The 21,732-nt window shown below is 44.7% G+C and overlaps 1 protein-coding gene across 3 annotated transcripts in view; it reads left to right on the forward strand.

The window, feature by feature from the left end:
• LOC147034610 (cAMP-dependent protein kinase type I-alpha regulatory subunit-like) overlaps window positions 1-21,732 on the forward strand; it is a 230,587-nt gene that overhangs the window by 180,339 nt on the left and 28,516 nt on the right. For all 3 annotated transcript variants that reach the window (XM_085886182.1, XM_085886192.1, XM_085886175.1), the window contains 2 exons: window positions 11,822-11,980; window positions 19,049-19,109. In XM_085886182.1, coding sequence (XP_085742308.1) covers window positions 11,822-11,980; window positions 19,049-19,109 — 220 coding nt within the window. The remainder of the gene's footprint in view (window positions 1-11,821; window positions 11,981-19,048; window positions 19,110-21,732) is intronic.

Below are 21,732 nucleotides of genomic sequence, written 5' to 3' on the forward strand. Positions count from 1 at the left end.
CACCTACTGTCTCCCTCCCAACCTATCGCCTTTGCCTGTCTCGGTCCATACCCACTCCCTTAATTTGTCAAAAACCAATTTAGCCCCCACTTATTTTTTTGTTTTTATTTTTATTTTTACTTTCCCCACTATAAATCGTCTCCTAACCCCCTTTACTCTCTCTGTCCGGCTAACCTATCCTGTCTCCTTGCCTACTCCCAACCCCTACGTTCCCTTCCTGGAGGGGAATAAGGGAGAGCTAGCGTCCTGTGTCAAGGGCCAATTCAAGACTCAGAATGGCCTCCTCATATTTCAGTGATCTTTAACCCAAAGTCGGTCCAGCGGCCCACAACGAGAGCGAAGGGATGGATGGTGCGGAGGGGTACACTTCCTATCTACCCTAACCATTTATTCCTTAAACTACCCCGGGGCTTTCAACAAGCACCTCTCGCTTAAACTATCAGTTCTAACAACCAAGATTCCCGTCGCCTGTGTTGGTGTCCTCTCAAATTCCAGGCCATGCCCTCCAGTTTTTATTGTGCCTCTCAAGCTCTCGATCATGCGGGGGGTCTCTTATCCAGAAAGGTCACTTATCCAGGAAGGTCGGTTATCCAGGAAGTTCGCTTACCCAGGAAGGTCACTTATCCAGGAAGGTCGCTTATCCAGGAAGTTTGCTTACCCAGGAAGGTCACTTATCCAGGAAGTTCGCTTACCCAGGAAGGTCACTTATCCAGGAAGGTCACTTATCCAGGAAGGTCACTTATCCAGGATCACGAGGATTCTTCATCCCCTTCTTCCTCTGCTCTCTTTCCTTACACTCGTGCCCCCGCACAATTTCGTGGCTGGGCAGCGTGGTTCCCTTGGCAGGAACTACCCTCTGCCGATTCTCCTTTGATGGCACCCCCGGCACTACACTGCCTCCGAGCCTACCAGCTCCCTAAACTGGGGAGTGCCCTCCCTGGCGACCCCATGCTCACGTGGCAAGCTGGCGCCCCGGGCCCCTTTCCTAGGGTCGCCCGTGCCCAATACACTGCCCCCGTGGCATATGGTGCCCCGGGCCCCCCGCATCATGCGGGCGCACCCGTGCCCACTACACTATCCCGGCCCCCATGGGCCCTTGGCCTACTGCGGCCGACTTGCCCGGTGCCCGGGGTACCCACTCAGCGATAATCACCGTTCGCAGCCACGCTCCCAGCCCGTACATTCCCACCAACAACAAAACGACCTCCATTTTGTCAATTTGTCTAACCCACTAACTCACATTATTCTGACCCGGGCTCCCTTGGGTGGGAATCACTCCTCCCCCCAATCACTCATCGCACCATGCATTCCACATTCACTCCATACACACAGGCCCGCTGGCCTCACTCACTCAACATGTCTCCACCTCACAACTCTTCAACACACTCCACTGAATTCTGCCATTCTGCTCACAACATCCCCTCAACTACCTTGTGCTCCCACGTCATCTCTTACACAAGTAGCACATCCTTTTAACTCTATGTAGCTAAGGCCTAAGTCACATTTGCTCTACGGCGAGGATACGGTGGCCGTACGTCCTCTGAATTGACAGAAACGTGCGGCGGCCGCAGAGTTTCTACGGTGGCCTCAGGGTGGCCCTACTCCGTTTGGATATATTTTACAGGTCGTAAGGTCGCCGTGGAATTATAACTCGGAGTTATAACTTTTTTCATTTCGACGTTCGCCGAAGCAATTCGACAAGCCAAAAAAAAAAAAACTGGTAAAAAAAAAAAAATTAACCCATTCGTTACCGTCCGTCTGGCCACACGTTCACCTTAGGGCCCCCTGCGGTCGCCTTGCGGGCACCTTGAGGCTACTTTGCGTCTTCTTCTTCTTCTTTCGGCTGCTCCCGTTAGGGGTCGCCACAGCGGATCATCCATATGATCCGCATAGTGATTTGGCACATGTTTTACACCGGATGCCCTTCCTGACGCAACCCTGGTCGCCTCTTACGACACAGGGATCTGGTACACCTATTTTAACCGGGGTATACACCGGGCCCAGTACACTGGTACTCACTTCGCCGACCTCGGAAGGATGACAGGCTGAGTCAACCTCCTGGTGTGTATTAATTCAAGCGGCCAACGGGGCTTGAACTCAGGACCTTTTGGATCCCAAGCCGCTACCCTAACCACTACGCCAACACCAGGATAAAGTTGAGGCTACCTTGCGTCTGCCTTGAAAATTATATGTCCGCCGCAGGGCCCCCTTAAGGTCACCGTGCGACATCAAATCAAAGACCGTACGGCAACCCCACGTTTTCGGTCTCCACAATTTCTAAGACCTAAGGCCTAAGTCACATTTGCTCTACGGCGAGGATATGGCGGCCGTACTCCCTCTGAATTGACAGAAACGTGCGGTGGCCGCAGACTTTCTGAGGTGGCCTCAGGGTGGCCCTACGCCATATTGCTATATTTTATAGGCCGTAAGGTCGCCGTAGAATTATAACGTGGAGTTATAACTTTTTTCATTGCTACGTTCGCCGTAGCAATTCGACAAGCCGAAAAAAAAAACTGCTAAAAAAAAAAAAAAAATTAACCCATTCGTTACCGTCCGTCTGGCCGCACGTTCACCTTAGGGCCCCCCTGCGGTGGCCTTGCGGGCACCTTGCGTCTGCCTTGAAAATTCTATGGCCGCCGCAGGAACGCCCTAAGGTCACCGTGCGACATCAAATCAAAGACCATACGGCAACCCCACGTTTTCGGTCTCCACAATTTATAAATACGCTGTGCAACTCCCCGAAAAAGAAAAACATATGTGACTGCTCCATTGTGTGACTGTGGAAATACTGTGGCCGCTGTATAATTGCTCGTGGCCGTAGATTTTGGAGACCCCACGGCCGCCGAGGCAAATGTGACCTAGGCCTAAGCTATGTCCCCTCTACACACTCACTGTCTGTCTTTGTCCTCCAAAATGTCATTTCCCATTTCCCATCCTAAATCTGCACTAAATCCCTCTAACTAGTCCATTCCACGGCCCCATGAGGACTTACCCCTGCCCCATGAAACCGGTCTAACTAACACTAACCCATCCTCCTAACTAGTTGTATCCTGTGCCCAAGCAAGGGGGTCTTCCACCCCTTGCCTGGGAATCCTGTTTACCCGAAGCGAGGCTTGCTTTTTTTATTTTATTTTTTTAAATGCGCACCACCAGCGCGGCAACTCGCAACCTGCGCACCAGCGCGGCATTTCACAACCGCGCACCTTTTGCGTGACATCATGGCCGTTGTTCGCACTTCGCGTCCCTCGTCCCTCTTGGACGGCACCATCCGGCAGGGATTCACCCTCCTGCCGGATTCCAACCATGCACACAGCCATGACGCCACTCTGCGCATCTAAAGCAAACCTCGCCTTTCGAGGGGTTCCCCACGCGAACAGATGTGCTCTGCCCGTCCGTGACCTGCGTCGTGTGCTCTGCGAACAGAACACACTGCGCAGGCCACATAGAGCTTCACACACACGCCCACCTGGAGAACCCATCTGGTCCAAATTCCTAATCCAGCCTACCTTTTGTCCGTCCGCGGGAACGGCTAACATCCACCGCTGGCGTTTACGGACCGGGTTTCACCTCCGCAGCAGCGCACGCGGCGGTCTCGTGCTTAGCACGGCCCGAACCTCGCGTTTGCTGCTGGGTAAACCCAGCGTGGTCCCCAACACAACTCCGGCCGCTACTCGGCCTCTGTCCCTTATCTGTCGCCGTCTCCGTCGCCATTCAACCCACACACACCTGCGTGTTACGACGCTGACATACCTCACCATGTCACTTCCACTCGGAGATGCGGCTGCGTTCTCCCGCATACCAACCGCCATCTCCCTTAAGGCCCGGTCACACCTTGACGTTTTAGCCAACGTATGCCGATTTTTGAATTTTTTTTCTAAAACGCTGGCACACGTTGAATACGTTATGGGTAAGTTTTGATAACATTGAGAGCACGCTGGCATACGTCGTAGTACGTTGCCATACGTCGTTGTACGTTGGCTTTAAACGTTGTACTTTTCGGTTGTCCTCAAATTTTTTCATGCTTGAAATTTCACGACGTATGCCGGCGTATGACTCACACGTTCCGCTACGCTGGCCACAAGTTGTAGGCACGGTCTGCGATCGTTGACAGACGTCAACACATGCTACTTGTAAGTTAATCAGAAGTTGAGACACGCCGAGGTAATGTTTAGCGTACCCGAAACTTATTTCTAACCTATGATTAACGTGTTGTTGGCACGTTACGCGATCGTTGCCACACGTCGACAGACGTTACTTTTAAGTTACTCATAGGCTGAAAGTCGTCGGTATAATGGATCGTCCTTGCGTCAGCGTCCACGGCCACGGCCAGGACACTTATTTGCAGCATTCTTCAAACTTTTCATCGGCATGACGAGGATGTTCACACTTCGATGTCTAGCTTGGCTATGATTCCAATTGTCCATCGGCAGCGTCTATTTAAAATAGTCGAGTTTGAGCGTTTTAACACGTTCAGAAGAAACGTTTCAAATTTCCAAACCCCAGCGTCAAAAAAAAACAAAAAAAACAAAAAAAAAAAACAAAGGCGAGTGACAGCAATTTAAATCGTTCATTGTAAACAATGAAATTGCTGAGTGGTACCGTTTAAAAGTCGTTGAGTGTAAAAAAAAATCCAATTGTTGAGCACAAGCGTCTACTTTCAATATGGAGATGCAGCCATTTAAATCATTGAGTGGCAGCCTATGAACCTACCCGTGGACACGCGGACGCAAGGACGATCCATCATAACCCACACCCTCCCCCTCACACCCACCTACTACTGCCAACATGAACAAACTATTACTAATACTGATACTGATACTGATACTGAAACTGATATTGTTACTGCTGACATGGACATCGACTCAAAAAGGACTCGAAAACACTGTTGGGTTCCCCTTTTATGAGCACCATTTTCATATACCAATTCCCAAAACCGCTGGGAACACGTCTTTATATGGCAGTTGTAACCTAGAAACACATTCATTTTTTTTTTTTTGTCGACCGGAAGACGTCATTGGAATACGTCTACATACGTCGATGTGTGTTGGGACTACGTAAAGAATTGGTTCAAAGCACGTCAAACATAAGTTAGAAATAAGTTTCGCGTAAAAAAGAGATTACCGCGACATGTTTCGACTTATGAGTAGCTTATAAGTAGCCTTTGTGGACGTGTGTAAGCGTCCACATATCGTGTGTAAAACTTATCCGCATCGCATGCGGAACGTGTGTCATACGCCGAGTACGTCGTAAAATTTTGAACATGTTCAAAATTTCTTGACGTACTCTACTTACTACGACTTATGATAGCGTATTTAGCGTTGTACTCGCGCATACCAAACTTACCCATACCGTATTTGACGTGCCCCAACGTTTTAGACACACTTTTTGTTACGTCGGCATACGCTGGCAAGATCGCCAAGGTGTGACCGCGATGTTGACACTTCCATTTCTACGGCAGTTATGATTCGAATCGTTGTGCGTCAGCCTTTTAATAGGCTACGTCACGACATCGTCGGCGATGCGTGCAACGCGCTATGCCTAAGTTAGACTATCGTTGGGCATCGGTTGTGTAGGCCGACAACAGGTTCAGCATTCGTTGGTATAAGTTATCTATAACACAACGAAACGTTCTGTGTAGTTACCAATGCGTTATACATAAGACCAAGTCGCTATGAATACGTCCGAATCTTTAAAAAAAAAACATCAAAAGTTAAACGTAAGCCAGCGTTTTACATAAATTTTAACACGTTGCCATCGCTGGCTAAAACGTCAAGGTGTGACCGGGCCTTTACACACAGCGACCTCACACATGCTGTTCCTCTCGCACACGGCCGTTCACTTACGCATGCCCTTTCACTCGCACACGTGGTTCCATTCACACACGGTGCCTCATCCACACACGGCGTGCTGGGAGGCACGTACTTCGGCACACTCGCAACCACACCACTCACACACGGGGCTTCACTCCCACTCGGGGTCTCATCCACACACGGGGTCTGTGTCACACACGCGGTCGCTCTCACACACGCCCTTGCACCCACGCTATGTGCACGTTGCAGCACGCATTTTGCCACACTTATAAACAAACACTTCGACACCACACACACCGGGACCACACTCGTAACCACACTGGGGATTCGTGCCACTCCAAGGGTTTCCGGGGCCTCTATACCCCCCAAGCTCTCCGTGCACCCGTCAACAGCACTCGCCCCCTCAACTCCACGAAGCTCGACCGGACCCACCTGGTCGTGAACCGCTTCAAGGGGGCATATTCCCTCCCCTCGTTCCTGGAGGAGGCTATCCAGCTGCTCGCACCCGGTCTCAAGACATTCCGTGAGCTCGCCCCCATTATCCTCCACTACCTCCGTGTGTGTGCTCGTCCTTAACCTCGTCCAATTCACCCTCTATCTCCCGTGTCTCTGCCAACTCAGTCACCTCATCACCCATTACCTCCCTTGTCTCAACTATTATTTCTGCCGTCTCCACGTGGCTTGCGTACACGTCTCGGTCACCCCCTTTACTTTTTCCCTCTGTGTCACCGTCACTTTCTCCGTCACCTTTACGCTTCTCGCCCAACACGTCCCCCGAATTACTTTGTCTTCACCCGCCTCCATTGCGGGGCCAAAACAATTCGCACCCTCACCCATCGGCTCCATCGTATCGCCACGTGGTGCCGCCGTTTTGCACACCGTTGTCCGCATTTCGCTGCACGCAAATGCCATCTTGCCCGCCTGCAGACATTGCCCCACTCGCCGCATCTCACCCTGCATTGTTTGCGTATTCGCTTCCATGTTGTTTTTTATTTCTTCCTTCAATTCTTCCTTTATTTCCTTTGCGATTTCTTTTAAATTCGCCTTCATTTCGTTTTGCATTTGTTGCATATTCGCGTTCATTCCGCTTTGCATTTGTTGCATATTCGCGTTCACTCCCGCCAGCATGGCGCATAGCTGGGCCATGTCGGGTGCACTCGGCTGAGCCGATTCGGCAAGGATCGGGGGGTTTTGGCGGAGGAGGGGAGGGGAGGTGTCATCCGCCGCGGCTTCTGCCGCCGTGCCCATTTTGGGTTCCTGGTTCGTTTGTGGGGGGGATTGCTCCTGCACATTAATGGGAATGTCCTGCTCGGGGATTTCATCCTGAGCCATGGATTCTACAATTTCTAAATCCCCCGGCACCCGTTCGCCTTGAAAAGCCATCTTATTTTGGGGAATATTTTTTTAAATCGATCGATTTTGATGGGAACGGGGGGGTCGCTTCACACACCCCTGGGCCGATTCCCGCAAATTTAGTTTGGAGACGGGAGAGTTTGTATCCCACTCCTGACACCAGTGTTACGAATTCGCGCCCGCTGGCGTGCGACCGTCTGCGTACCTCCAATCGCAACCGCGTCGCCCACCGGCCGGCCAATTCAGTCGTGACCCTCCTGGAACTATCACCAGGAACCAGTCATGGGTGGGGGTTTAACCTCGCCACAGCCCAGTTCCCATTCTACCCGCGCGAAATAGGGTCACTCGCCGAATATAGAAATACCTAAGTACTCGCGCGGGTAACCTATCGAGGGGCTGTACCGCGCCGCAGGTCGGCTTAGGACACGAACCGCTTAAGCGGTCCGTTCCGTTCTAAAGCGATAACCGAGTGGGTATTATCGCCGACCTCGACAGATCCGATTCTCCTTCCCGGGTGTTTGAAACCCACTAATTATTCCACGATGCAAGATGGCATTGTCAATGGGGAAAGGACGCAACAAACGGGATACATTTCACACAAGCACATTTATTAACAAGCACACGTATATACAGCCAAGGCAGTCATGCAATAATACAAGCAAGAAGCAGCAATACAACCGAATATGATTATTATTTACAGTCACTTACTCAGTTCTAACTTGTCGGACATGGCGCCACCAACATTCATTCAAAAGCAAGAAATAGCCACCCCCAAAGACGAGGGTGGCAGACAGGGTCCGCGGACCTTTATAGCGCGGGGCTCCGCCCGTTCCTCCGCCCCATTCTCGACTCCACCTTCCTTCGAGAAGCTTCTTGAAAAGGGGCGTGCCCTCACTCCGACCGCCTCACGCCGTGCATCCACCAATTGGAAACGAGCTGTCCTGCCCCCTTCCCTTCACACCAAGCGCGGGGAAAATAGGCGGGAAAAAACCCCACAGACTCCGCGAGAGCTTTTGTTTCCTTCGCGCGTTCTTGGCCGGTTTCCCACGCGGAAACCGTCGTAGCGTGGTCCATAAAGGATGGCGTTCGGAAGCGGACGTCGTGGCGAAGATGGTGGTGGTTGTTGTGATGGTTATTGTAGCGTGGGTGGTGTTGTGGCATAGTTGGTGGCTGTTGTTTGTGTGGAGGTTTGTTGCCTGCTTGGCGTTGTGGTGTACTTGGTGGCGGTTGTTGTTTGCGTGGTTCAAAATAACGATAGATAAAGAAAAACGGCTATCTCAAAGGGTCGCAGCCCGGTGAACACGAAGAAACCCCTCTAAACAACGGTGGGGAAAGCTATCTGAACACTCACTTACCGGCATAGCTAATCTAAGGAACCTTTATGGTGTTCTGCGAATTTCCACAGCTGTAACAATATACATATATGTATATATATATATATATATATATATATATATATATATATATATATATATATATATATATATATATATATATATATATATATATATATATATATATATATATATATATATATATATATAGACTAACTAATTTGATATCCTTTGTGTTTTTAGAAAAGTAGAAGCAAACTAGAAAGTTCTAATTTACAAAGTTGTGTCATTGACATAAAATATATTTCGAATTATTTTATCATAATAAAGGATTTCTATTTTATTTTATTTTACTTTTGGAGCAAAACATTCACAGCTTATTTATTTAAATGTCATTGCACTGCATATTTGTTTTAAATTCATCATCAGGGATACAAAAATTGTGACTTGCTGATTGTACGTATGTATCTATATATTAACCATCAAACTGCGTTTTTTGTATAGGATAAATAATTTTACTTTGCTGTGTTGACTAATCGCAAAATGATTCTGCATTGGGAATCCTTGTTTAATTATCTTGTTGGAAGAAAATAATAAATTTCTGCACTGGAGTGCTGTAATTGTGAAAGATGTTGGTGTCGAACAAGTCCGATTTTGGAAGATTGATGGTCGGGGTCAGTGTCCGGCTGTTGCAGACCGTTATTGGTCTCTGAGGATGTGACATGAGCCCTAATTAGCAATTTGCAGCCATTTGTTAATGCCGCCTGCCTCTGCGACATGCGTGTCGCAAATGCGGCGGTGAAGGGCCTTTGTACGAACTGTCCCTTGTTGCTGCAGGGTAGCCGGGTGGCAAGAGCAAGGGGTCACACTAAATTCCTCTCCCAAAAAAGTCGATCCTTCCCATAATGGTATGGTATGTAAATATTTCTCTTTAACAAATATGTATGAGCAGGAAACAGAGTTCCTGGTTTTAAAAAAAGAAATGGCATCTATCTCGTTTGGTACTGAAGTTACATTTGTTGTTTGGGAAAAAAAGTGTTTCTTTCATTGTTTCTTGAAATACACCATTGTTTTTTCATTAAAATAAGAACTTGAAGATTATTTTCATAAAACATTTTCTGAACCCATGAGGTTGGTTCCATTGATTTTAGTGTGAAAATAGAATCAATAACCTTAAATAAGTAGCTTCTCTTTAATGCATGTTTGATGTTCAAGTTAGCTGTTGTTTGGCAGCTTGAGCTCACTGGAAAATAAGCATTTCTGTTGTTGGTGTTAAGGCTTAAGTCTGCTGTTGGTGTTGGATTTGAATGCAGCACACAGCTTCTATTGGGAAATGGTAGCATTTACAACGATAAGTGCACTCGGTGGAGTGCACACCTCTGCCACGTAATGCCTGATCCACGAGAACATATCAGGCCCAATACATTTTTGAAATGTCATGCTATACAGCACTATATCGGTTTTGGCCCCATCTCTCAATGGTGAAGAATCGCTTAAAAAATTAAATAATTATCGTATCTCGATCCGGAATTAGATCTTCACCAAAATCGAATCAATTTATCATGGTCCCACACCCAAACTGTCCACCAAGTTTCACCTGAATCTGTCCACAACGTTTTGAGATATCCTGTTATATATTGGTTTAGCCCTGTCTCTCAAAGGTAAAGAATCACTTTAGATATTATGAGATCCGGATCTGGATTCGGATCTTCACCAAAATTGAATCAATTATTCCTTTTCACACACCCAACATGCCCACCGAGTTTCGTCCAAATCCGTCCACAACTTTTTGAGATATGTTGTAGACAGACAGACAGACAGACAAACAAACAGACATAAAGGGGTGAAAACATAACCTTCTTCATCTTCTGTGGTGGAGGTAATGAATCAAATTTTTAAGAGACCTTTGAAGTAAGCTTATCAATCACATCTTGTCAAATGTTTTTTTTTTCTGTTTTGCACTATGATCTCTTGCACTGATAATTATTTGTGGATACATCGTAATAGGTACAAGAAAATGTTTGTAGGAGAGAAAAACTTACAGCAGGTTTCATTGTAATAACTCTAATAAATGCTCCAAAAACGCAGAAAGGTGGCCCAGGGGAAGTATGCGTGACCATTTTTTTTTCTTAACCATGCTAGAAAACTGAGCATCTGTTTCTCTGACAGCTGTAGCTCACTAACGGACGTCTGTTATGGAAACTGGGAAACCTGAGAAGGTAGTTCAGCAACAGATGGGGTGCAGTGGTCACATAACCGTCTGCAGTTTCAGTAGAGATGGCAACGACAAACTGGTAAAGACAAATAGAGCTAAGAACATTGTATAATTTGACATTCTTTGTTGTTTATCAGTTGCAAAATTTGTCAGTGCTAATTTGTCATGTTGTTTTAGCCCATGAGAAATGTTTCCTTGCTTGACCCTGTATTACAAATCTGCCAAGTCGACGACCGTGTCAACGAATGAGCAACTCCGCAGAGAACACTTACAAAAGTCTACATGCCTTTTCTTCATTCATTATTTAATCCTCATGTTTTACATCATGACTTTTTCTCCCCTCTCTCTCTCTCTCTCTCTCTCTTGTATACATTTTAGCATTGCCTCTCCCTGCCACTGCACATGTTATTTAGCACCTGCATTCCAGTGCACCTGCTTTTGGAAATGGTGCATGTTTAGCCAAAGCAGATAGGTTGGCAGCAGCTCAGAGGTAGGCATTTCACTTTTGAGCTGTTGAGTCTGATTTTGATTCTTGAGCCAACTATAAACTGTCACCCAACTGAGTACACCTTGCTTCAGAGGGATATTCAGCCAGGTGACCAGCTCCTAGCCTTCACTGGTGGATGTTAAAGATTCCACTGTACCTTTCAAAATGAGTAGGGCATTGTGTATCGCGACCCTGGCCAACTTCAAAATTCTGGCCTTGACTACTGCTGGAAATCCAACACCGACTGCAAGCAAACTACTCATTGTATCCTCTGCCTCATCCTAAATTTCTTCCTCCGCAACAACACTCTGGAAAGAGAGAATGTGGTTGTGTAAGGAACATAGCCATCGCTGAGGAAGTGTGGAATTTCTAACCAGACTATTTTGATTTGACATTTCCTTTGCATACTTTTTTTTTGTTGTTGACCTTTTGGTGTTTTTTTTCTTAAATATCTTTCAACACCGGCTTCAGATGATCTCTTGGATAAGAACTTTTAAAATTGTTGCCATACAATCCACTTGTGGCAGTCAATGTGGGGGTGAGGCACCTGCTCGCATGACTGCCTTGCAACTGTCATTCATCTTTTTTAAACTTTGTCTGATTCTATCATTTCCCACTCCAGGTGTATGTTAAGAATGAATGGGTGACAAGCATCGGAGAAGGTGGCAGCTTTGGCGAGCTGGCCCTCATATACGGAACACCACGTGCTGCCACAGTCCGTGCCCGGACAGACCTGAAGCTCTGGGGAATCGACAGAGACAGTTACCGTCGCATCCTCATGGTGTGGCCCAACCCAGGAGGTGCAATTGTATGCACTCTCCTTGTTGTCTACGCTTTAAGTAGAAGGCACAGCCTTAAGGGTTGTGCTTGGTTTGAATCGTTGTGGTAAAAAGTTCCCTTTCAAAATACACTGAATTAATGTTGCAGATTTGTTGTTCGGTACGGAAAGACTTTTTTTTCAGTAGCCAAGGCATTATTACCATGGCGCATTACTCTGATGCAGATAAAGCCTTAATTATGCAAGAACTTTGGGTAAATAGTGCATATCGTATAACTTTTGGCAACATGGGCTCACTGGAAAATAAGCAGTTCTTCTATTTTCCGAAAAAGTAGAACTTTTGCAGGATTATTTACTCGACATTATAAAGTATTATTGTGCCAACTCACTGAACTGAATGGGATACAGAATCCTGGAGCCATTAAAGCACATTTGCAATTAATACATCAATCACATATATTCAAGGAACTTCGATGCAGGAGGTCATTCGGCCCATCAAAACCTTGCTCTACTATTGCCAACTTATTGTTGTTTGTTCATGTTCTATATTTTAATATAGAATATTTTATATACCCTTCTTTGGAAGCTTTTCCTCTGACAAAGGGTTAACACCCAAAAAGTCAGCTTCTCCTTGCTTCTCACTGTGGCTAGCTTACCTTTATCAACCATTGACTGATAATTTAGTTTGGGTTCTGTCTCTACCAAGGTCAGACCTATTTAAAAACTGATCTTGTAATCTTGTGCCAGCAGCAGGCATTGCTGAATTTTCAATGAAAGTCATTAATGGAGGATATCATCCTTCGTAATGGAGATTTAAAGCTCGCTGTCCCGTCTGCATTTCTTGTTTCAATATTAAACATCCCATTGTACTTTTTGAAAAGCATAAGCCATTGCGTGCCCAGATTCTTGCCAAATTGCCTGATCACAGTAGCTGTGATGTAGACGTGGTAGGTCAGCTGAGTTTGTGCAAACCCTGTCCTTTATAGATAGAAGTGGGGGGGGGGGGTTATTCATAGCCGACGCTTGTGAATGAGCACATTGAATGGATCAGGACTGAAGAGACAAAAACAGGATGCAAAACACGCATGCAAGGAAGGAAGAAAAATTGGAACATTGGGAGGGATTTAAGTGGGGCTAAATGAGGGGAGAAAATGTCATGGATTTGAATTGGGGACGATCTGAGATGGTGTTGAACAGGTGTCTTGAAGACCTGGAGGGAGGAATGAGATTGAAGAGGAAGTCAAAGTTGATTCTACAGGTGGGAAAAAGAACAAATGATTGGAGGTGAGCAGTGATCTTCGATTTAGGTAGTTTTACCAGAAGAGGGTTGATGGTGGACTGTGTGAGCCTTGGAGAAATCTGGGAGGGGTAAAGCACCAAAAGAGCAGAGGGTGCAAGGCCATAAAGGAGGCGGTAGAAGACAGAAAGACCACTGACCTGTCTCCGATGGCAAAGCAATAAGCCCATCGACTCAGTTTCAGTGCAGGACATTCCAATGTTCTTGAAGGCCTTGGTTTTCACGGCGTCAAGATGAGAAAGATATGAGGCAGAGGAGCCAGCCCAGAGGGGAGAGCAGTACTCCATCAAGCTGCGGATGAAGGCCACGTGTGCCAAGGAAGGACTTTGTACGATGGAGGGTACGCAGTCAGCGGCTGGCTTTGGTGGCCAACTTTGAAATTCCCAACAAAGATTATTGCTCACAGTGAGACACAGGAGTTTGAATGACTGAAGTTCCTCAAGAGGATTGTTGAGAAAGTCGATGGTTGGTGAGGTGGGGGGCTGGTGGGGGGGGAGTGGGTGATGTTGCCAAGAGGTGTTTTTGGTGAGGGAGTGTGAGAGTGTGAGATTTTTTTTATTTTTGTCTACATTGTCAAGGCTCATGTGAGAGCCAACACACAACGCACAGCAAGGAGGGCATGATACAAGAGGGGAAGGACAAAACAGTTGGGAACAGAGACATTAGGCGATCTGTGGAAGGGAGAGGAGTGTGGTGGGGAACACGGGGTATACAAGATGGACATTACAGAGACTTTCAGGAAGGAAAGCAGGGAATTTTGAAGGGGGTGGGTTTGGGGTGGATTAACGGGGGTGGAAAAGATCAAGGTTTTGGATGGGGGAAGATAAGAGGTGGTGGTGAACAACTGTTTTGAAGGCCTGGAGAGAAGAATGCAATTGGATAGTGTGTGGGAGTTTATTCCAAAGGTGGGAAAAAATAGGAATGAAAGAGTGAAGGTGAGCAGTGATTCATGATTTTGGTAGTTTCACCAGGAGGGGGTTGTTGGCGGATCTTGAGTGCCCTGTGGAAATATGGTGGGGACAAATCGCAGACACAGCAGGGGGTGGGGGCGGCGAGACCAGAGGGAGATGGTAGAAGACAGAAAGACCACCGACCTGCCTGTGGTGAGAGAGTGAGATGCCCAAAGACTCAGCCTCATCGTGGGAGATACCAATGATCCTAAATGCCTTGGAGAAGGGTTCCACAGTGTGAAGCCGAGAAAGCTGAGAGGCAGGATCACCAGCCCAGAGGGGAGAGCAGTACTCCATCAGGCTGCAGGCGAAAGCTTTGTATTTTGTCAGGAGCTCAGGTGGGCCGAGGAAGGACTTTGCATGATGGAGGACTCCTCGTCGGCGACTGGCTTTGGAGGCCAGGTTGGAAATGTGGCTTTCCCAGGAAAGATCATGGCAGATAGTGAGACCCAGAAGCTTGAATGAAAGGACTTCTTCCAGAGGATTGTTGAGAAAATAGAGGGTGGGGGAGGGGGATTTCTAAATGGTCCTTTCAGAGAGACATTGGGAGAGTGTGAGAATCGTCAGGATTGAAAGACATGTTCCACGTGTTGGACCAATTTGTGATTTTATCCAGATCTGCAGAGAGCGAAGAAGCTGCAGCTTGCCGGTCTGAGGGATGACAGAGGGTGGAGTCATCAGCAAAGAGATAAACAGGATTTTCCAGAGAGTCGGAGAGATCATTTGATGAAAACCAGTAAAAAAGAACAGGGCCCAGAACACTAAGTTGAGGAACTCCAGCCTGTAGCGGAAGAGAGGATGAAAGAATTCCGTTAAGGGCCACATGTTGGCTGTGACAGGAAAGGAAGTCTGCGAGCCATGAGTGGAGTTGTCCTTGGATACCATAGGAAAAGAGTTTGGTGAGCATGGCAGGGTGCCAGACCATATCAAAAGCATGCAATATATCTCAGGAGATGGCTCTGATTTCATGTCTGGCATTGTGGATCCCCATCCATTGTTGGGAGAGCAGAAGCAGCATATCCAGCGTTGAGTGACCAGGTCTGAATCTAAATTGATGATTGGAAATCAAGCCATTGGAGAAGAGGAAGGATTTAATGTCTGAAGTGATGATGGATTCCATAACCTTGCTGATGATTGGGAGAAGACTGATTGGTCTGTCGTTGCAGGGATATATTTTTGCACCTTTTTATGCAGTACAGTAATGTTTGCTGATTTTCATGCAGATGGCAGATGACCTTGAGAAAATGAGAGGGTGAATAGAACAGAGAGAGGGCGAGCAAGAGAGGCAGAGCAGGTTTTAGGGCACGTGGGCTGATGCTGTCTCGACCGGTTGCAGAATCTGAGTTGATGTTTGACAGCAAACTCTCCACCTTGTCAGGAGAAAAGGACACAGAGTTCAGGAACAGCTAGTGTGACTGGGTAAGCTGGATAAAGAAAGCGATGGGTTTGGGACACAAGATTTAGAAGCAAACACTGAGTTTAGGAATTCAGCCTTTTCATGTGCAGTGTCAGCTGTGTGGCCTTTTAAGGTACGGGAGGGGATGGAGGGTGAACATATACCAGAAACAGACTTAACTCGACACCACCAGGTTTGGAGGAGGGAGACAGGTTTGAGAGTTCAGACTTGAGATTAGAAAGATGTTGTTGTCTGGTTCTCCTCAGGGTACACACATACTTGTTCCGAGCTTTGTGGAAGGAACTGAGATTGCCTTCAGTTGGATTAGCCTTCCATGAGGCAAAGGCAAGTTGTTTCAGGCCAACTGCCTCGAAAGGCAGTTGTTACAGAAATATTGTGTGCCAAAGAATATTTCTGTAAGAGTGGCATATTAAAATACCACTCTTGCAGAAATATTGTGCCAAATATCCTGTAGTACATTCCACAGTCCTGTAACTTTAGTTGGGTTCCTCTTGTTCTTCTCTGTTTCCAAGTAATCCCATATGGTCTCTGTTACTCATTTCTGGATTCCAAAGTAGCCATTATAACACTTACTGTACCCTTGTTTTCCAAATACTCTTTTACGATATTGGAAGTGTGTTTTAGATTATTATCTTGATGGAAAATGAATCCTCTTCCGATTTTACAATTTTCATGAGTAACTGCATGGTGCTGCAGTATCTGCTTGTACTTTTCTTTTGTTTGTGTCCCATTGATTTAAACAATTTTTCCCACACCAAAAGCTGCGATGCAACCCTAGACAGTCACAGAACCTCACCGTGTTTAACAATGGGATGCAAACATTGCATGTAGCAACATTTCACCAGGACTTCTACATATGAACTGGCGTTGTTGAATCCAAAAAGTTCAAATTTCGATTAATCAGACCAGAGTATAGTAAGCTCCTCTCCTTCTCCTCAATAATGCCCCAGGTCATTCACCATCCATCCAGGACCTGTAAGAAAAAAAATGAAGGTGATGTTTCTTCCACCCAACACACATCTGTGATTCAACCAACCAATTCAAGGCAGATTATCTCCAAAAAACATTTGCAAATATGATGAAATCAACTGATAATGATACGATGACTGTAAAGGAATTCTGGAAGGCTTTTACAATAAGGGATGCTCTATGTAATGTTGAGTCTTGGAAGGAAGTCACACATTCCTGTATGAATGGTGTATGGGTTTCAGCATGAATAATGATGTGTCAAAAGCATGACGTAACATCATCAAAATGGCCAAGACTGTTGGCTTTGATGAGGTGGAGGAGGGTGATGTGGAGGAGATGCTGGACGAGTACCAGGAGGAGCTCTCAAATGAGGACTTTCTACTGCTGGAGAAGGAATGTTAGGTTGAGGAGTCAGAGGCTGAAAGTGAAGAGGTTGAGCCACTGTGTACCTTTTGTTTCCTTTTTTCAAAAAAAGGAAGGGAAGGAACATCCAAAGGATGATGCCAGTGAGCTGTCAACATCTAGCGGTCAGAGCTCAACCACATCTCATACCCTCTCCAATTAAATCTCTGTCACCATCTTCGCCGAGGTCATCTGACCCAGATGATTCCCCTTCTCTATAATTGCACCACTCCCTTCCCCTCCACCACTTCCAGAGCAAGACATCATCAACAGCAGCCAAAACAGTTTTAACATCCCCATTTTTTCATTTTTCTATTTTTAGTTGTTAGAATTTATTAAATGCAACAGTAGGCTGTAGTTTTTCACAATTTTTCATTGTTTATGTCTTAAACTTTATCATTTAGATAAAATAAACCACTGTAATAGTAAAAATAGGAATATAAAAAAATGGGGATTGAGGCAGCACTCCTCCTAACCTCTGCCTATTACATTATTTCTTATGGGGAAATTAGTTTTAATTTGCAAGTTTTTCATTGACATGACTATCATCAAAAATGCAAGTATGCATAAATCCTGATTCCATTGTTCAGTCACTCAATCTTGGTGTTACCTTGCAAATTTCAGTCTTTTCACCTTATTCTGTGGTCTCGGCAGTGATTTATTTGCCACAACTCTACCACGGAGACCTGCTGCAATCAGCCTTATGTGCACAATGCTGGACGAGGTGTTAATGTTCAGGCCTGCTCTCATTTCATTTCTCAGCTGCAGACTTGATTGTCTTCTTTTGCATAAGCTGAACAACTTCAAGTGATTGTTTTGCCTTGGGAAGGTTCTTCTGGATCATATTGGCTTTTTCTTGTCTTGTTTCTTTCCAGTTTCTTTCAGTTGTTGCAAAGTGTACCTCACACCACTGTAGGAGATTTTCAAATTTTCTACGATTTCCTTCATCGTTTGAATCTTCTTCTCACAGAGTTTGAATCTTCATATGCTGTTCCGTTGAAAGTTGCTTTCTTGGCGCCATTCTAAGCCCACTCATAGACTTTCAAACAAGGGAACAATCTGTTGAAAACGAATTCCACATATTCACCAATTTGCAACTTTTTGTGGTTCTTTGTAATTTCCATTAACGGAATTGGTGTTGATTACTTCAATAACTTATTATTTATTGTACAAAAATCCACAATTTTTTCTCCTGCAGATTTTCTTTGTGGTCAGTGGATATTACTAGCACATGATCATTTAATCATATGTTTAGTAAAAATCAAACTTTTCCATTTTCCTAATTTATTTAATATACATCATGGTAACTGTGATATTAAATTGACTTTCACAGAAACTTGAGATATTATCTACCTATGTTGCACACTTCTAACTTCCCAACATTGTTAAATGGGGAATAGCACCACAAAAGTGAAAATAACCCAAACTTTTTTTGCACAGTACTGTATATATTTTGTTGTATACAAAGTCGAGGCTCATGGAAGAGCTAAAATGCAGGACGGAACAGAACCAAAGGAACAGGAGAAAGAGGGGTGAAATGCCAACAGCAGGGTTGAGAGACAAAATAGAGGGAGACTTAGACAAATTGAGGATGTGGGGAGGGAAAAGGGGTAGGGGAGGATGCACAGGGTTGACAAGATGGATACAAAAGCAAACTTTCTGGATGGAAAACTGCAAATTTGGAAGGAGGTGGACTTGGGTGGGGTTGGGGGTGGTTAACAATCGAGCAGAAAAGATCATGGTTTTGATGCTCCACAACCGTTTCCACAACAACAACATCTTCAACTTTTAAAGTGTTCACAAAACCATGTCTTTAACAACATGATATCAATTATTTTCCATTTGAATAATCAGGCTAACTTTTTCGAGAACGATATGTTGCTCAGTCAGTTGCCGTTTTGAATTTATTTTCACTCATTTACATTCTCATTTACAGTTTACAGCTAATAGAATTGCTACTCATGCCATTCATATTTTCCCATCACTCATTTTCTCTCTCCACTGCTCCTATCTCTTCCCTAAACCGGTCCTTATAGGGAAGCACTCTTCGTAAGCGAAAGATGTATGAAGAGTTCTTGAGCAAAGTTTCTATCTTAGGTGAGTGTTTGCTACATTCTTTTTTTCCACTTGTTAGAGCCTGTTAATGTATCACAAGTGCTAGATGTCAATGTTGCACAAATGTACCATGGATACAGATAGGCCTAAAAGCTCTGCTTTGGCTGGGCCTTCATGCACTTATACTGTATAAGATATCCTTTTATTGCTTCAAACATTAATGTGATTGTGGAGACAGCTGGTATGGTTATTCCTAAAGCCTGCATTGATGTATGCTGTGAAATAGAGGGTTTTCATTTGTCTTTTTCTTGCAAGAGGCTGAAAGTCTACGCCGGTCCTTTGAATGTAATTGTTAGCAAGAGGCAGGGAGACGGGGCTGGGTAGAGCAGTAAAAGAATCAGGTGCTGGGTTACGGATGACGGCATTGGTAATGCTACCCATACTCTACAAAAGCTGCAGCAATATCCAACCCACCGAGTTTGAGATTATAGCGGGCCCATCTCCATATTACATTAGTAAATGTCAGAATTTTTTTTAATACTATCTCCATTTCTGCCTGTTCATATATGTCCTTCTAACCTTCTTTCCATTTTCTCCTTCCATCCTTCCCAACTCTCCTACCCTTCCTTCTTTAATTTGTGCTGTCCCCCCTCCTCTTTTATTTTCCTTTTCTCAAGTTAAATATTTTTTCTCAATTTATTCCTCCGCTTCTCCTGCATAAGTAATATAATATGGAATCAATCCGTATCTTTAATTTACTCGGTGAAGGTATTTTTAAATATGCCGACGATGTATAGTTTCACGTTTAATCCTGTGTAAAATGTGAAAAAATGACGGGTGGAGAGGGAAGAATACTTTTTGAATATATTTGCCTTTAGGACAGTATCAGAGCTTGTTTACACTTCACAACAGACGACAGAAATGACGAAGAATGTGATATGCAAATTGATTCAATCTTGGACATGGCTATTAAGTACAAGTAAGCAAAATCAAAATGTGAATTTTTTGCTTAAGAGAGATGAGGGGAAACAGGATTTAGATCGGGATAAGCCTCCCATCTTTCCTTATACACCCTTATAAAATAAAATGTTTCCTCATACTTGGTCCCATTATCTCAACAGAAGAGTATAGTATGTAAATATTGGTTTAGTAAGAAAGGCAAAATTCCTTTGCTGCCTCATTGCAACCTCTGCATAGAAAGCACAGGGAAAACTCCACTGACACTTGGTAATATCTGTAATACTTTCATTTTTTCTTTCCACCCAAGCTGGACTTATTTACAAATTTTTGCAAAAAAGTTGGACAAGGCAGACTTATACGAGTGGATTACACAAACACCTTCGACAGATAGAAGAGCTCCTGAAGTTTGTCAGTTTTTCTGTTTGTTTCAAAATCCGAAGGACAATTGATTTCTTGTTTGACACAGGCAGCGTTGTGCTGCCTGGAACAGGACCCAGTATTGTCTTCCAGCTACAGAATAGCCAGGAAAGCAGCAGAATGAGCTCAACACGGTCATGCGGAGGAGGCAAACAGAATAGGACAAAGTGAAAGGGAGGAGAGGGGCTGGCAGAGACACTCCGCAGTGCGTGCGCTCTGAGGTTGTTGATGCTTGTAGCTAAGGGTACGGACACACTTTCCATCAGCCATGTACTCGAGATGCGGAGGATTGTCTATCTTTCTTCCACTAGGAATTTTTTTGTCGTGAATTTTCCACTTTATGTGCTATGTGATTGCATGACATTTACCACAGCTTTTCCAATTTGATTACATTGTGCTTGTCGCATTGTGTTTGGAGCCTCTGAATTGATGTTTGACGGGAACTCTTGGGTTACTATGTCGGGTGCTGTAATTGTTCAAGGTAATAAAGGGTATCACCTTATCAAGTTGTCGCTTTTCCTGAAGAGCCAATGCAGAATTATTTTATTTCGGAGGTAAAGTTGACTCATGCTGCATAGCCTTATTGTCACTGTCTCGCCCTGTCTGTCATCTTCACAAATCTCTTGCGAGGAGTCTTTTAATCCTTCTTGTAATTTTGACCTTATAAGGCAATTTTTTTTTTTAACCTGATTGCATTTTTAGATAAGAATGTCTTTATCGCTAAATTATGCTGTTTATTGTTTCATTTTTTTTTTTTTTGATGTACTTGCTTTGCAAAACCTTATCGCAAGTAGAATGAAAATTGTCGGCACGTGTCGATGTAGGAATCTACATCCTTTTACTGCCGTATCACATTTTGTTCCATTAGATTGTAGATGGTTGTTGCTCTGCATTCTAGACCATCCTTGCTTCGTGGTGGTGACTTGTTGCCAGAAAGAAAAAAAAAAAAGATTACTCGGGCAAACAATGGTTATCACCAAACTTTCCTGAACAGTCAAATAAAGGTTCTATTCTGAAGTAAATCTATTCTGCGTCATGAAGGGGTTGCTAAAAATTTAGACAGAACAAATAACAGAACAATCTTTTGGGATGAAATGTTCAGTACTTTTGATTACTTAGATTACCAACGTTTATGTATTGCGACATTCATATAAATATTTATTGTTTTCCGTTGATAAATCATCAGTAGTGTAATTTTAAAGCTCATCATGTAATTGAAGGCTCAATTAAAAACAATTATTTTCATAAGGATAGCATCAACACAAATGTGACAGAATGCCAATTTTAA

Source organism: Eptatretus burgeri, chromosome 1 (genome assembly GCF_056783735.1).
Source record: "Eptatretus burgeri isolate ZD-2024b chromosome 1, Ebu_testis_v1, whole genome shotgun sequence".
Lineage (NCBI taxonomy): Eukaryota > Metazoa > Chordata > Myxini > Myxiniformes > Myxinidae > Eptatretus > Eptatretus burgeri.